The 17,749-nt window shown below is 36.9% G+C and overlaps 1 protein-coding gene across 6 annotated transcripts in view; it reads right to left on the bottom strand.

The window, feature by feature from the left end:
- The window catches only part of GABBR2 (gamma-aminobutyric acid type B receptor subunit 2), a 456,379-nt gene that overhangs the window by 146,789 nt on the left and 291,841 nt on the right, over positions 1 to 17,749 (bottom strand). For all 6 annotated transcript variants that reach the window (XM_038127756.1, XM_038127754.1, XM_038127759.1 and 3 more), the window contains 3 exons: positions 13,983 to 14,063; positions 10,809 to 10,959; positions 10,189 to 10,321 (listed from right to left, as the gene is read on the bottom strand). In XM_038127756.1, the coding sequence (XP_037983684.1) occupies positions 10,189 to 10,321; positions 10,809 to 10,959; positions 13,983 to 14,063 (365 nt within the window). The remainder of the gene's footprint in view (positions 1 to 10,188; positions 10,322 to 10,808; positions 10,960 to 13,982; positions 14,064 to 17,749) is intronic.

Here is a 17,749-nt window from a genome sequence, read left to right as displayed (position 1 = left end):
CTCTTTTGTGTACAGCTTAGTGGTATATTTGGCAAACAGATACATGGTATTTTCCTGTCTCTAATAAGACTCTGTTTTGTTCTCACTGAAACAGTAATTGTCTCTTGGGAATACTAATAAATTCAATTATGCTCATAATATGTTTCTAACTCAATATTCAGAAAAATGTTATTTCTAGCATGTTTGATTCAAAAAAATTTATGTATCCCTGATTGGAATTGTGCATATCAGAACACCATAACTACTGTTTGTATTGGAAACAGTTTAGCTTAAATATACCAGGATTTTGACAAAATGAGATGATTGTTGCTAAGAAGGAGATCGTAAGCTTCAGAAGAAAATTAATTTTTAATTCTGAAGAAAATGACCTCAAATTCGTCTGCTATAATTCATTAATGCAGCTGGCAAAATGAAAAATTTAGAAAACAGCAAAAGTCTCTGAAATTCTTATATCTGCTCGTTTATATTCTTAAATGTATTATACCTCCATATCCTACTCATTTGAAAGAATGTGATAAAAATATCAGTAATTGAAGAGCATGATCTTGATGTTGTACAATCGATCAGCAATTCTCCCATGCTGGAAGTTTCTGACATTGAGTTTGGCCAGAAGCTGAAAACACCACTCTACCCTCAGAAGCCACCAAACAGGCAGGAAAATGTCTCTTCAGTAGACAAGAACTTGCATTCAAATACCTGTTCCTAAATAGACACAAACCCTGAAAAAAATCTTTATTTTTTTCTTAAATGGTTAATTCATTACAAAATTCTTGATGCCTTCAATTATTTCGGAGTATACATTCAATTATAAGCTTATATGTCGTGGTTCCCTTTTTTTGAATAAGATGAGTTGACTATTTGAATATGTCCTAAAAATATTTTGTTTTCTATAATTCAAAGATATCAGGGAAGTGTCAAAAGAAATTCTATAATTTGTTATACAGCAATCAAGTATTCCTGCACAGATAGTAAAATGGAGTTTCCTACGTCTGTTCTCTTTTTAGGTGCCACACTATTTTGGTTTAAGGTCTATTTTTAAAAACATCATTTGGGAATTTTTTCTTTTTCTAAATTACCTGATAGAATCTCTTACAGGTGCATCAACTGTGATAACTAAAAAAAAAACCCTAGAAAACATTTATCTGGTGGATAGCAGAGCTGACAAATAGTAAACACTGAAAGTATCTCCACAAAGAAATATCATGTTTCAGACTTGAAACAGCTATGACTGTTATTTAAAAACAAAAACAAAACCAAAAACTGTTATGACTGTTATTTAAAAAAAAACAAACCCTACCTTCGTCAAATATTAAACTTTAAACAAATATGTAACTTTCAGCATCTATGAACAAGATGCTCCTTACACCTTGTAGGAGCATTACTTTTTATTTTCCTTTGGCAGTAAAACCCCTCTGTTTTTAACCTATCCATAAGGTGCTAAACATCTTTTATTTTTTCAAGGAAGACAATTCTTCTGCCCCACAATAAGCATGGATAGGTAAACAATCTTATGTAACATTACTTTGAATCCAATCCTATTTCCTCTCAACCTTGAACTTTTGCTGGGTAGTCTATATTTGCTGCTGTTTGATATCTTCACACAAATCTATCTGAGTCTCTCCCATCATCTCATTATGGGAATGGTGAAATGGTTACTAATTATGAATCTGTGCAACAGACATAAAAGTTACTTGATATTACCACTCATTATTAATAAAAGAAGCCATCTTATTGTGAAAAATGAGCTAGTAAGGGGAAATTAGTAAGTGGTAAAAATACCAGAAACACTCTGAATAAAGAAGTAAAAACCTCTGTTTATATATTCTAAGAATGAAGTTTACAAATAAACCCAACATTTTAGGTGTTGCTAACTTTCAGGTAGTATTATTAAAATGAATTTAAAATATTTTATTTTAATATAATTAAAATTCTATAAAAATTATAAAATAAGGTTATCTTGAAAAAATAACTGAATTAATGAAAACTTAAAACTTTCATTTTTCAAGAAGTTCCATTTTTTTTTCATTTATTTGAGCACCACAGCCTATGCATTCAGAAGACCACACAGTTATAATCTAGCAAGGAATGCCTGGGAAGGTCTTGAGTTCATGAAAATGTAGTTGATCACGCAAGTGATGCATTTTACTGCTTTGTTAAATTGAAAGAAAAAAATATAACCACCTGAACGGAATACACTACACACCCTGGTTTTTCACGTTGCAGCTTTGTTAATGCTGTGTTAATCCAGTTTGCCAATCTCAAGTGAAAAAAGAAGATGGGATTAAAGACTCAGAGTGATGAATAAAAAACCCCAAGTATGAGCACAAACAACCTTCATGTGTTGTGTTAAAAGCTTCAAACTTCTTATTGTTTCTCTTGGTGGCTTTTTTTGTTTTAAATTTTGTTTTTTGTTTTTGTTTGAACAACGACATAGTGAAACTGCTTGGTTAAGAACTCCTTCAGTTAGTAAAATATTTAAATTATACTTCTGCAGAGGAATCACTCAGGTTTAAGATTCTTGCAAACATACTTTTCCTCACCTAAAGATGTTTATTTTTTTTAAATAAAACTTGCAAATCTTTCTATTGTAGGACTTGACACTCTGCTGTCCAACTTTGTTTATGAGACTTGGACTGATTCACTTAAGAAATATCAATAATGAGCCAGTTCTACACACATCCTGACATCCTGGGTGGAATCTGCAGTGCCCACAGGGTTAGGCTGCAGCTGAACAACACTGCTGAGCAGCTTGGTGGTATCTCAGTACTAGATTTAGGTACTTGAAAGGAGCAAATGTGAAAATAAACCATGCTGTGTGTTTAGCCCTGGAGAGCACAATTGTCCTTAAGTGGACAATTGCATTGATTTTTGTGGAGTATGCAGGAGTTGGAAATTAAGCACCTTCTATTTTTCTTGGAAAACTAGGGACATAATGGATAATTACGATGAACAAAAATGTGTCATATCAACAAGTGTTCACTGGGTTATGGCTGTGCTTCTATTAATAATGGCAAAATTGACTGTGTGAACACAAGCAGACTCCAAAGAATGAGTTGGTCCCTTTGAATTATACTTTTCTCATTTATATCAGACATTTTTGACGAATTTTTATGACTTTTAACTCTTTTTTTTTGAATTTGTGTGGCACTAGCACAGATTCCTGTAAAACATAAGTGGCAATAATGTTAGAGACTTGAATCCTGCTGTTTTCACATAAATTAAATACAGAGGTTCATTGCACGCTGTGAGATCTCCTGTAGTGATTTCTTAATATACTTTAGATCATTTTTCAGTTAGTCTATGGGTAGTGTAAAAGATGTTATCATTTCTCCTGTTTCTGTAAGGAGGCTTTAAAAACTGTCTGCTGTTTCCACTGAAGGAGAGGAAAACATTCTAAAAATATTACCTTAATAAATCTCTGGCAAGGTTATGGTGTATTTGCTTCAGTATATGACAAGTTTGTTTCTAGGATCTATTCAGCCTTATAACTTTTGTCTGTACTCTTTTTTCTTTACCCTCAAGAAAATGTCATTTACTAAAATAGAAGCTGATCAGGCTCATGTTAAACTCAGTAACAGAACTGCTGTTGAATTAAATAGGAGTGAGATCAGTCTCAGACTGAACGACAGTTATGAGAACAATTATGGAAGTGATTATACAGAAAAAGAAGATTAAAATTAACAGCTAAACAATTAAGTAGGAAATAAACTGAAGAATACACACAAAATTAAAAAGGCCAGATGAAAAACACAAACAAAGGCTCTGGTTTCCAGAGACAAAGAAATAGATTAGAGGTCTAAATCCTTTTGCAGCTCAATAGGAGTTGAGTGTCTGTCTATTGGATTTTCTTTTAAATTCCTGGCCAAAACTAAATAATTTGAGCAAAAGGATTAGGCAAATATAAAGTCTAAAGACAGGAAACATCCCCGCCCCCCCCTTCAGAAAAAAAATAATAACCCTACAACAAACCAAAACAAACCCCTGAGTTTTGGGGAATGCCTGAAGAACATAAAGGGCATGAATAAGACCATACAATTAACTACTATCCACATATCAAGGCCACATGCTATTTGGTAGGGTCCAGTCCAAGAGCCTCTTGCCCACAGAGAAAACCACAGCTTTAGTGGTGGTCCTGCCTACATGCTTTCCTTTCAGTCTGTTGCCTCAAAATTGGTTAAACAGAGGAAATGCAAAGTGACAAGCAAAGACAAAGCAGAAATAAATAAAAAAGACAGAAGGTCCATACATCTTCTCCCTCTCCCTGCTTTACTACTAGAGGCAAGTCCCTCCTTTTAGAGCTGCACTCAGCCAGCATTTGGAGTTTTAGCAAATTGCCCACTATCCCCCTCAGCCTGAAGCCTGCTTCCAGCCCTGGGAACCCAACACACAACAGCTCACAGTGGTCTTTGGCTCCCTCTTCCTCACTACAGCCTACAAGTCTCCATTTGATGTGTTTTTCAGGATGTCTCTCCACTCTTATACTACATGGCAATCCCCACTCTTCAGAGGTTCAGGGTTTCCCTAGAAAGGGTGAAATGTGGATCATGGAGTTCCACCTCGCCTAGCTGTTCTCTCGTCATGGCAGATAGAAAAATATTAAAAAAAAGAAACAGTAAAAAAGAAAAAAAAACTGCCTTTCACGTTGTTGCAAGGCACAGAGTCAAAAATGTTTATGACCCATAATTTAGAATTATACTAGTTGAAAACGCTATGTGTATCTGAATATCTGGATACATTTAAAGGTCACATTTTAGAATGCACCTCTGAGAAGATATAAGGTCTATAACATGTACTGTTGCCACGAATGCACATGTCCTCACAACGTTTTTCTGAGAAAAACACAAATTCTGGATAGTCACACACACACTGTAGTGGTAAGCCGGACTTTGTCAGTGCTCTGTACTCTCTCCTTCTCTTTCTGTCTCTCCATCCCACCCCACTGTTTGGTTTCTTCTTTCTGTGCAAAGAGTGTTTCCAAATGTACACACCATGGCTGAGAGCAATGAACTGAAATCTAAGAGCCTGAGCACAACCTGCAGTGTGCAAAAACCTTCATGCCTTTATTTTTTTTTTACTTTATCCAAGCCAAAACACTGACCAGGCTCAGTGAGATCACCTGAAATCACAGAACGTCTGCCTAGCTTTGGCAAGTCATATAAATGATGCTAACTAGTGAGATGAACAAGACAAAGCATGCTTTATTTTAGTGCCTATGCAAATTACAATTATTAATTTTTATGTGACACCCTTGCAGAATACTTTGGATTGTAAAGGATATTGAAAGGCAATTTCTATCTGCAGAATAGGTATCCCCTATCAAACATGAACCCTATATTCAATTATTCAAGACAGATCATTTGCCCCTTCCCAAACACTGCAATGACCCAGTGCAGCACACTCCCCAGGAGAAAGTCCTGCTACACATCAGAACTACCAAGATTGAGGAGAAAAGCTGTTCACTCTACTACTACCTAATGAACCAGGCCGTTTTTTGTGGAACTATGGGTGAGAGCAACGTGGAGTACTTTAAACATCTTCAGCCCCAACTTAGTAATTAGATTTACTTATTCGAGGAAGATGCATAACAGAGAAGACAACAGTTGTCCTCAGGACCATAGCAGTTTTTTATTCAACAGCAGTTCCAACTTGGAAAGACATTACTCATCTTAAATGTAAATCATGAAATTCTCAGTGGAGTGTATTACAGAAGTCTAAACGTTATGATCTTATCTAATATTCTCTCTACTTTAAGTATCTCTATTTAGCATGTCACTTTAAACTCTATTCATAGGATATGTCACTAGAATTGCTAATTTTGAGTCTCTCTCTTCCATATAATGACTGCTTTCAAATATGCTTCCACTTGCTTGCATTTTTCCAGTTGGCATCACATCTCATTTCACCCATTTCACCCCTTACTTCTAACTTCTTTTTTTTTTTTTTTTTTTTTTTTTTTTTTTTTTTTTTTTTTTTCTCTGATACCATGGTGGTTCTGAGATTAAAAACAAAGATAACTCATTCTCCTTCTCTCTCTCTCTGAAACACTTTGCACTTTGGCATACATATGGATGTAATGAAATATTGTATTGCTTTTTCTTTTTCTGTGCAACCAATACATTTGCTATTAACTAAGACATTATCTAATGGTTCAATAATACACTGACCACTTTCTCAGAACTCATTGCTCCAGATCATTTTAATTCCATGTAATTTGAGTTATAAAATATGATACCTAATCTTTAATTCTGACATGGAACTAAATTATGTTACATTTGCTATTACGAGTTCTTACTGTGAAAACACAGAATTATTATGTATTTAAATACACTTGATTACCTTTCCATAGAAAATGGGCATACCAAGATAAAAATGAGTGTGTTTGGGAACCAAATATCCACTCTATCACTCTGTCATGGAGTCCACATTTTATAATTTTAAAGACTTATATATATAATACCCTTATTCAGCATATTATTTTACTATATGTTTAAAGTGCTTGCTGACTCTTAAATATGTGTAACATTTATTTCTATGTTTCAACATAATAACTTACAGATCACCTCCTCCTATACCCAGTGCCTCACAGAGTGGAAAGTGGTAGGACAACTTAGCAAATAAATCCTTTGAACCTTTCAGGTATTACTGGTGTAATTTTGGGTCATGTGTCAGTGTCCTTGGAATATTACAGCATTAGGCATGTGCCACACATAGGCATAAATTGTTGAAAGTAAAAAAAGAGCTGATGTTGCAAAGCATTTCCCCCTCCAAACAGCACTACAAACAACATGGTCTAGATGAAACCAAACCAACAGAGTTGAATGTAATAGCTACAATCTGGAAAACCATGTTTCCTGAATTTGTGAGGACAATGACAGAATGAGAATGACAGAATGGCCTGGATTGTAAGATACCTTAAAGACCACCTATTTCCAATCCCCTTGCTGCAGAGGAACACCTTAGTAAACACAGAAGTTTTAAGGACCTCCTATAAGTTTGCCGAAAATTGTCAGAATATTAAACAGAGACCATATATAACATATCCAATTAAGTACACTGGCTATTGTGTATATACTGCTACTCTGGTGAGGCCTCATCACTTTTGAAATACAGAAGACAACAAGGGTGATTATTTGGTTTAGGCAGGGGATACCACTAACGACAGCTTTATAGCTTTGCATGTGCTTATAAAACTTGAATGAAAACTTTTACTTCCCTTCCAAAATAATAACTGCTTTCACTGACATCTGGCTATTCTCTGTGTCTGAGATCCAGTTGTTACACCCTGATGACTTGCCTCAATGGCTTTTTATGATTGTTCTCAATTGTAACTGCTTTTTTTAAAGACTTAGCCACAGTCTGAAAAAAAAAGGGGCATTTTAAACTAATCTCTCATGGCTAGAATGAGTAAACAAAATCATGCATTTCAAGGGAGATGGATGATGAAGAAAGATTTGTCCTGGCCTGATCCTATAAGCACTTGTATCTGAAAGCAGACCTTATGAAACCACTAAGCATATTGCCCACATGGGAATAGGGATGCTCGTGACATGGAGCCACATGTATACTCTGTAGCCAGCACTTGGTGGATGTTTTGAGGAGAGGAGGAGAGAGACAGGAGTTATTCAACAGGTAAGTGTGTTTGCCTCCCATATTTATGAATTTCCCAGCACTAATTCAGAGTTACCTAGATACAATAAAAGTGCACTGCCACAGTGAATGGTACCCATGCAGAGATGATAGCTAAGAGAAGCATAAGCTATCCCATTTAAAAGAACATAATTGGAGGGAAAATTTTAAAATAATTGTTTTAATGAGTAGGATGTTTGAAAAACCTTTCTAATCAGTGGCTACTGAAGGATTTGCTGCATCTATGACTGTAGTATTAATTGCTGACAAACCTGGGGCTCATAAGACACATCAGTAGCCATGCACAGGAAAACACAATCAGAAATGCTTCTCTACTACCGCACTGAAAACCTGGAAAGCCAAGACTGAGAAGAAATCTCAGACTCTGCTCTATTTATACAGCATTTAACTATGTTAAAAAAAAAATTAAATCTCTGCTTAAGGCATGAGGTGATATTTCTTAATCTAAGTTTGGGTTTAGGACACAGCATTCTCCCCCACCCCTTTCTCTTATTGGTCAAGTCAAGTGTTTTACTCAAGTGAAGATCTATCCCTCTATGGCGGACACACAGATCTAACATAATGTTACAGATATAAATTGGAATAAAAGGAAGAGATACACAGGATTTGACAAAATAAGCAGCCCACAGTTAAATTTTGTTGCATTTAGAAAATGAGATCAGTGATTACATTTTGAGAGGCAGATTAGAGAAAAATCAGAAGAAATGTTCTAGCTCAGAGGCACAGAGTTTTGGACATTGGTTCATTTTTCAGAGTTAAGGCTGAGCTGTTTCACATGTAAAACAGGACTCAAATTTGGTCTTATTTAGCTACATTTGGTTGGAAATCTGTTTCCTAGAACAGCTAGATGCTGATAAGTACCTCTGGTTCCCACTTTCCTTCTGTTCAGCAGTGCATGGCTGCTTCCAGAGAGGGGCTGTAGCCCAGTCATACAATGGCCTGCAGCCTGGCAGGGAACTCAGGAGCTCTGGATACAAGCCCCTCAAGACTGATCAGACATCAAGACTAAAACATTGCGTCCCATGCCACTAGATCCTTCTGCAATGGAGGATGAGAAAAGAAGAGGGATTGGCATCAACAATGAATTCCTAATGACACTTCTGCTCCATCACAAGCTGTTTCACAAAAAAGGACATAATTCCTGGATAAAAAATGGATTATGTCATCTTCCACTTCCTATTGGCCCCACTGTATTCACAGAGCTATAGACTAGTTTGTGAGAGGTGAACAGGATCATCCTTTTCAAATCTTTAAAGCATCTCTTTCTACTAGCTGTACTGAGAATTAGAGGTCTAGTTGTAGCAAGACTGGGTATTCTTTCCTTCTCCTTTCCTAAAGTTTTCCTAAAGTCTCCTTTCCTAGAGCTCCTAAAGCTTAAGTGTCTGAAATACAGCAGTGTCCAGGCCCACCCAAGGAAGGTAAGACTTTCCCTGTACGTTCACCGACAGTATGTCTTCTAGTCCATCTTGGCATGTGCTACAGAATCTCCAGTGCTTTGAAATGGTCTAACTAAAAAGATCACATGGTGTTTCACTTCTATAAGGATTCTAGTCAGTACAGAGGGCTTCAGTTCACATATTGGGATGTATTTGCATCACTAGCTTTAGGTATCCAACTTTCATGCTTTGAATTATCCTCTTGAAGTAAAATTCCTCTCTTGCCAGTCATGATATCAGAAATTCGGACCCCTACAAACAGAAGGTACTGTGAAACTGCAACTTTCTAGAGACGTAAAGAAGAATCAAAATGATAGTGAAGGTAGCTCCTGAGAAAGTGCGATATTTTTAGGCAACAAGTCAAGCAGAGTCTTAGAATTTTTGAGAAGATATTGGATAAATTTAAAAGCTGTTTTGTACTGCTTCTGGAAGGAGTATCCTATCCCTTTCCTTGAAAAGACCTCTGTAAGTCAGAATAAGTGCATATTACATCAAACAATTATGACAAGTCTTTAGGTGGACTTATTTAATTTGGTTTCAGAGTTGCTTGTTTTGATTTAACTAGGATGTATTCTACATGGATCTAGGCTTGTGAGAATTTATAGCATAGCATGAAAACAGCAGTAGAAGTCTTTGGAGAATCGGCCAAAGAGACTACTAAAGAGATCTAGAGAAGCAGCAGCCATGTAGTTTAAAATAATATGGAATGTACAAAGAAGGAGCTTTACAGGTATTACAAGTTGTCCTGCTACAAACACAAATATCATCTTTAGTAAATCATCTTTCTAGATATGATTTCAAAACAAGAATATACATCTACCCTTTCAGTCTGAGGTTAAATCCCAATGCATTTGAAAATTTCTATAATAAACAATAACAATAATAACAACAACAATGAGAACAACAACAACCACCACCACCACCATAATGAAGCTTTGTACATGTTTTAGAATTTGGTCCTAGAAAATATCCCAGGAAAGAGCTACAAGAATCAGTGATTTAATGGAATGACACATCCAACTACTGAACTTTTCAGTTTGCATTTTCTGTTTCCTGCAAGACTGAATTCAACAAGAATTGAAATAGAATATATGGAATTACTTACTGTGCAAAGTGTCTCAAATGTCTTTTCGGAGACAAAGGATCCATCAAGACCAAAAAGAAAAATAGATGCATAAGAAAGCATCCCTCCAAGGATAATAAGGTTGTTCATGTAGGGACTGGACATCTTTATTAGTCTATGGACAAAAGGTGATAGTGCATTAAAGAGGAAAATATTACTGCTAGGCTACTAGAGCAATAAATAAGAGCTTTTTGTAACCAGGCAAAGAGATAACTCTACTAGAATTCCATGAAATCTAAAGGCATGCACAGCATTTGCTGTTTTATACAGTTTAGCATTGTTCCAGGTTTTTTAATTCTTAGTAAAAAGAACTCCTCCTTTACTGATGGATTAATTAGCTAGGGTTAATGTCATTAGCAGACAGTCAAACATTAAATAGTAAATTACACTTTTCAGATAATATAAAAGAATTTAAATACAGTCTGTTTCAATGTGAGTATATTACCCAGTGATTTCAATTAAATAGTTCTAAAATACCACCTTTCCACAGTTTTACATTTTCCTTACATGTATATGTAGATAGATACATTTACATGACTCGTTCTACAAACACGGCATTAAATACAAAAGAATTTGTGATAAAAGTAACATGAATGTCTTACTTCTGATTTCTGTTTTTGATGTTAAAGAACAAGAAAGCACTGGCCATGATCATTCCTAGGATTGTGAGGGCAGACAGGATGCTGTAGAGGGGCAGGGAGATTTTGCGCAGCTCCTCTTGTATAATTGTTTTGTCCTTTGGAGGCTCGACTCCTAGAATTACATGAAGAAAAAAAAGGCTAAAGCTCAACCAGATGTAGAATTTCTGCAAGAAACTTTGCCTCACCTAAGTACTATACCTCAAATTAGCACACTTAGGAACTGTGAACCACATCAGTAGCTGATGAAATCATTGACTTTGACAGACATATGTTAGTCACATTGATTGACATGAAGATTTCCATTTCTGGGGCAGGTAAATATCCTCTTTGGAAGAAAAGACACAACCATACCCCAGTGCAGAATGCCATACATGCTAACTAGCCTAATTTTAAAGTAAATAAACACTATAATGCATACTTTGAGTGTAAATTTTACCAGTAGGTTATGCTTTTCTGAAACAATTGGCAGAGCAATGAGTAGAAAACAGAAAGCATCATTTCTGTTCCCACTGTTGTTGCCAGAGCAAAATCTAACAGCCTGTCTGGAGATAAGCCTTAGTGTAGCATCACTAGGACAGGGATTGATAGCCCTGTGGCTGAAATGTGGTCCTGGGCTGTGGGCATGGTTGGGGAAGCCCTGGGAGGAGGGAAGGGAGAGTTGTTGGTGCCCCCACAATTCTATAGAAGGGAACAATATGGGAAAATGGATAGCAAAAGTTTTATAGGAACAGATCCACTTTGCAGATGTGGATTTGCATGTCTGAACTTAAAAACTATGTTTAAAGCTGTGTACTTCATCGACAGTCAGCTCCAACTAATTAAAGGCTTCTTGGTTTAATGAGGATAATCACTTTCCGACAACTGCAATAAAGCTCTGCATCCCCGACTTCCCACACTCCATTTCACCTGCTTACTAATTTTTTCCTTGGTTCAGGAGATTGGCAAAAGGCCTTTTGCATCACTGTCTTCCTTCCACACAAAACAGATTTGTGTGCCCTGCAGTTCCTGAGCCTGTCCTTTCTCATTGGCTCTGCGATGGGGCTGCAGGGGCCGCAGGGCTGAGCAGCTCCTTTCACAGCACGGTTGCAGAAGTGGAGCTGTGAGTCAGGTACTCACAGCTGCCATGGCTAAATTTTACAACCACTCTTCTGCCTTACACCTAAAAGAATATTCAAGGATTTACACAATAAAATACTTCTACCTTTAAGAGTGAAGTTGAAACGATTCAGACCTTGGCAACTCGCTATCCTTTGGCCTTTATGCCCAACTTTTCAGAAAAAAATTCCTTTAGATGCTTACAAAAAAGTGGCAGTGAAGGGTCCATTTGTTGATTTAATATTGCAGAAAAGTACCTGAGATTTTCCTCTTTCCCTCCATATTGCAGGTATGTACAGTGTAAATTCATAACATTAGACAAGTAGCAAGACAAAAAACCAATAAAACATATGCCTGATTTAAAATAACTAACACTAAAAAATAAAACGTCACCCTACTGTTTCTATACTCTACAGAGTATATTGAAGGTTCATATTCATTAAATATAAACACATGGTGAGTCAACAAAATTTATTTTCTTGTTTGTGCACTGGCCATTCAATCCTGTTGCTTCCCATTGCTATGGAATTTTATGCAATGGTTTAAACAGGAGCATTTTTACTACTCTCTATTTTAAATACCTAAAGTTACTAGGCTTCCATTGACTGGAAGTCAGTGTCCTCCACATTAAATATCCGACTGTCTCAATGAAAAGCTAAGATGAGTCAAAGGAAAAGATTCACTGTGAGTTACATAATACATCCTAAGACTACCATAAAACAGGTTAATGGGTGCAAAGACCACCTTCAGATGTGGTCAGAAGAAGATCTAGCTGTCTTGTCCTGAAAAAAGACTGTACAGAGACTTTTCCCCATCATATACTGTCCGTAAAGGCGAGAAGTTATGAACAAACGCTGTCTCCTATAACATGATTCATACTTCAAATATTCTCTGGAAATGAATGGACTGAATCAGTATTAAACCACATCATTAATTCCTCCTTGCAGCAAAAATAATCTGCTGCCTCCCAGACTTTGACAACTGGGACAGGTTCTGCACTCTTTATTTCCAAAGCCTCATTCTGCAGAGACACATGAGAAGCCTGTGTATCTGTGCTCTTTTAAGTCCAGCAAGGGATATCAAAAGGAAATATGGAAAGCTCCAGCAGATGGACAAGTAGTCATGAATTAGATCACTGCAGTGAAACTCCACCCCTGCTCATGCAAACCTTGGGTGTTGGGACACTGGAGAAAGGTGGAGTAGAGTACAACAGATTGATGCTCATCCATCTCACCAATCTCAGGAGAAAACCACACAGAACTCACAAAGCCAACTTCACTTTCTCTAACTGAATTGCACCATAGCAGAGCTTAAGATTAAATCTTAAAATTTAGCTTTGGAAAGAATGTATATGCCTAAATTCAACAGGAGACACCCTTAAAACCTCATTTCAGCTCACACCTGGCTGCCATGACCATGGGCTCTTAAAACCATGGGTATGCTTGCACTCCAGCTGCTTGAGGGCTGAGAAAGTCCCCATATTATATTTGGAGCAGCATGGGATAAAAAAAATGGCAGGAAAATGCAGCAAGAAATGCTATATGCTTGCTGTGGATCTTCAGAGTGCTGCTGGTCTGAAAACCCTCTCTGGCCTCGTTTCCTCTGGGCCAGCCTTGGTATTTTGAAAACCTATTTTCTAACTACCTAACAGACACCTCCCAAAGAAAAACAACTACATCCTCCTTGTGTCTGCAAACACAGAACATCAGAGTGTCCCTCAGGTGAGATGACCTGGGGGACTGGGAAAGGGGATGAAATAGAACATTATTCATTGGTGAAGAACCTGCTTCTTGAAATACCAAAGAACATTTGTGTACACATATAAATTTATTGGAATGAAAACCAAGTATACAATACCAAAACAATGCAATTTTCTGTTCAGAATTCTATTTTTAAAGCATTTTTTCCCTTTTACTTTCTGCAGTGTCACAGCAGTTGATATTAAAAATCCTAAATCAGTTTTTTAAGAGCACACAGCCTTACAAACTACATACAGCTATCCATGTTACTCCTGTACCTCTTTCCAGTTTTGTCTCCTACCTTGGAACCTGATGCTGTTGTTGATTATTACCAATGTGTCATCCACAGCATTGTATTCTCCCACCTTTACTTCTTTTTGTTCTGCAGAGAAACAAACAAGAGTGATTGTTTATGGCAGTTCACATGTTCTCAACTATTTAACTGATTTTTTCTTTTTTGACAGTGTGTCAAAAAGCAAAGAAATATGAAAGCATACGGCATGAATAATTAAATCAGAATGCCAGACAGCTAACACCATTAAAAGAAACATTGCTGGTACTTGAAAGAAATGTAAAGCATTTTTAAGAACTCATTTACATAATCAGGAAGTTTCTATTGGGCACAGTCATCTCCAGCTTAAAGATCGCACAGTTTCTTACTGGCTCACGCTATGCAGGACACTTTTACTGGGAGAACACAGACAGCTAAATCACACATTCCCCTCCCTTTTAAACAACTAGGACATCTTTCTTTGTGAAGTATTTCCCAGGAGAGTCATGGGGGCAGGCTCCAGCCAGTAGCAGATAGGAGCAGACTGGCCAGTTAGCAGATATGCTGGGAATCAAATCTCTTATTCTGAGTGAGAATTAGCAACTCATTAGTACCCTGACTGCAAAACACACTCTGTTATATAATTAAAGCCAATGTGCACTTGAGTTAAAATTTTACAGTTAGTCTCATCTGGTATTTTGGGACTGTCTTAACATCTATGGCCTTCTTGTACCTGACAGAACAGAGAATGCAGATAGAGGAATTTGTTTGTTTGCTGCCTTGGCCACTGGACCTGGAACTCTGACATGCATTTATCCCACACTTCTGATAACATCTGGCATCAATTATTTTCTGCTATTTTTGTTGAGCTTTTGGTATGGCTTTCAAGTGCAAGAGCTTACTGAATTATCATTTTTACACTAAAACTTTTACATTTTGATGAGACTTACAAACCCCAGGCTAAAGATTTAACCACTGGCTAAAGATTTCTTTGAAGAGCTGGCTCAGCAGAGACAAAAATTTCCTTTCAGGCCTCTCTGTCTGGGCATGCACAACCCAATTTACATTTAAATTCCAAGCTCATGACCCTATTTGTGATACTGATTTTGGAAGCTGATGATCTTGAGCTAGATGGCAAATTTGGAAAGACTGTATTTCTCCCAACAGCTCCACATTAACCTTGTCTCCTTTCTCACTCAAAGTGATTTTGCCTGTTCAGCTCTGCTGAATAGAGCATCTAGCTCCATTTTAGTAAAATCTACCGTCTGACTAATACTAATCTGAGAGCTCACAGGAGGCAAAAGTTTCCTTAACACAAACTACTATTTTTATTGTTATGTTGTTATATCTATTGTTATATTTTTTAAATTGTCTACAAGAACTTGTAGTCTGGGCTGCAAATCTGACAGAGGATCCTAGGCTTTTACTGCACACCCATCTAGAGATGGAGTTTGCAGTTCTGAAGACTCATATGCCTTTCCCATGAGTATGATCCACTTGGATGGACCTAAGTCTAGTTTGGAATAAAACTAGTCCTGGTGTCCAGCAGCAGTTTCACAAAGCCCACCCACATGGCATCACATACTTTAGAAGTGAATATAAGTTTATAATTTCTGTCATACACTGAACATTCACTGTGAAATAAGATACACGAATCAATTCTTGACAACCTTAAACATAAAATTATTCCCAGTAGTCATCTAAAAGCTAAAATAGTTAATGCTAAAACCAGAACCAATCTACTTCCATTTGTATTTGTAGCATGACAGTTGTTACCTGTAGATCTAAAACATCAAAACACAACCTAGAGAGAAGAGAGAAAAACATCAGGATGCATATTGAAAAATGGTGGGCATGTTAGATACCAGATAGTCCACAGCATCTCCTGACAGCAAAAGGGGGTGACACACACCATGGTGTTGGTCTAGCCCCAGCTGTACAGCAACAGGCTAAAGCCTCATGGCTCTGATGAGCACAGAAGGGAAACGAGTTATTGCTCTGCAACCATTTCTGTACGCAGAGTTTACTGGGACTAGATGACATGTGGGAAGCGCATAACAGATGGAGAAATATGTACAAAAACCAGTGCAAATCTGTGGTCTGATTACAGTACTGAAATGAAGGAAGTTTTTCTGTGATTATTTTGTATGATAGATGACGCCATTTCTTTTCAACACTTATAAATTCTTACATGGTTTCCTTCACAGGTGAAGTAACACTGAGAATGTGCCTGTCCTAGAATTAGCTAGCCTGGGTACCAGGAGCCAACACTTGTAGGAATAGAGCTCAGTATTCAGAGAAACAAGCTTCCACAGCAGCCTGAAGAGCAAGATTTTTGGACTTATAAACACAAGAATGTGGAGAAAAAAACCCCAATATTTACTAACAGGAAACCACATGATCAATGCCTTGTTCCTTACCAACAGGAAAGGACAGTTCATAGAGGACATGCTACACTTTACTTAAATCAGGAGCCATAAAGGTATTTGGTATCTTAAAGTAGTGATGACTGTGGAAATTAATCTGTGAGGGAAATAAAGCATACTTTTATTGAGAGGAAGGATATACTATCCATTTTATGGTGTGATTACAGGGGTGTTGAGGGGAAGACACAAAAAGGTTTTTTGTGATCTTCTGTTCTCCCAGCAAGGACAACTACAGCTGCTGGTTTTTCAGATCCTCAAGCACAAGTGCTGATCAGTGACAAAGCCACATCCAAATATTAATTAAAGGAAGCAAGAAGGCAGGACTGTGGTTCTCTTCTCACTTGCATGAGTCAGTACAGCTAAGGATGGGACTGCAGGCTCAATTTCCATGTGCCATTCCCTTCAGTTGCCTTTGGAAATTCTGAATTATTAAAGTTAGTATAGTATTTGTATAATGTAGCTCATATCTGTCAAACCTCTGAGTGTTAATAACAAAAGGACAGCAGAGAGTAGAACTCCTTCAAAGAAACACCAACAAAGTGCTTTACAGATAATGACGTTGGCTTCTTTCTGTAGTGCTTCTATTATTTTTAACTAGATCTCTTCATAATCACAGTGGAGATTCTGTATTGAAGTTCATAGTAAAATGCAGAAGAAAAATATTGGGGAAAATGTACTGGGGTTGTGAGATAATGTTCATCAGTACCATGATGGGAGTGGAGAACTTGAATCTGAAGCTGTTCTTTCACAGAGGGACAAGAAAGTATAAAAACTAACTAACCCAGATAAAACTGGCCCAGAAAAATGTGACTATAAATTATGTCTATAATTCTCATGGAATTATAAACAATCCTTATTGTTATTAATTGTCACAGAATAGATTAGTTAAATGGCCAAGATGAAAGCCTTTTGCCAACAAAGAATGGGATACTCTTACAGGTGTGTTGAAATGTTTTTCTCTACATATTTTATTACAGAATTTTATAGCCCACTTTAAGCAACTCCACACAAATTGACTCACTACCACTTAATTACTTAGCTCCCATTTCACAAAGTTAGTACAGAGGATTTTCAGGAGCATATCAGGTAGTTACATGTTCTTGTTGAATAAAAGCAAAAAAAAAATCCTGCAACTAATATCAGCTGAATGAAACAAACTTACCAAAATGCACAGCAGTATTATGATTGCCAGTTTGACTGTTATCCACTTACACTGAGAATTTCCAGATGAGACTATTCTTAGTTTCAGTTCCTTTCACTAGATGTCATAATTTCTATTTTCACCACATTTTTGTAAGTGTACTTATTCACACCTCATGAAGACAGTTTCTACTGAAAGTGTTTAAGGATGAGAGAAATGCACTTGCAATG

This window comes from Motacilla alba, chromosome 2 (genome assembly GCF_015832195.1).
Source record: "Motacilla alba alba isolate MOTALB_02 chromosome 2, Motacilla_alba_V1.0_pri, whole genome shotgun sequence".
NCBI lineage: Eukaryota > Metazoa > Chordata > Aves > Passeriformes > Motacillidae > Motacilla > Motacilla alba.
This window is presented reverse-complemented; position numbering and strand designations above follow the sequence as displayed.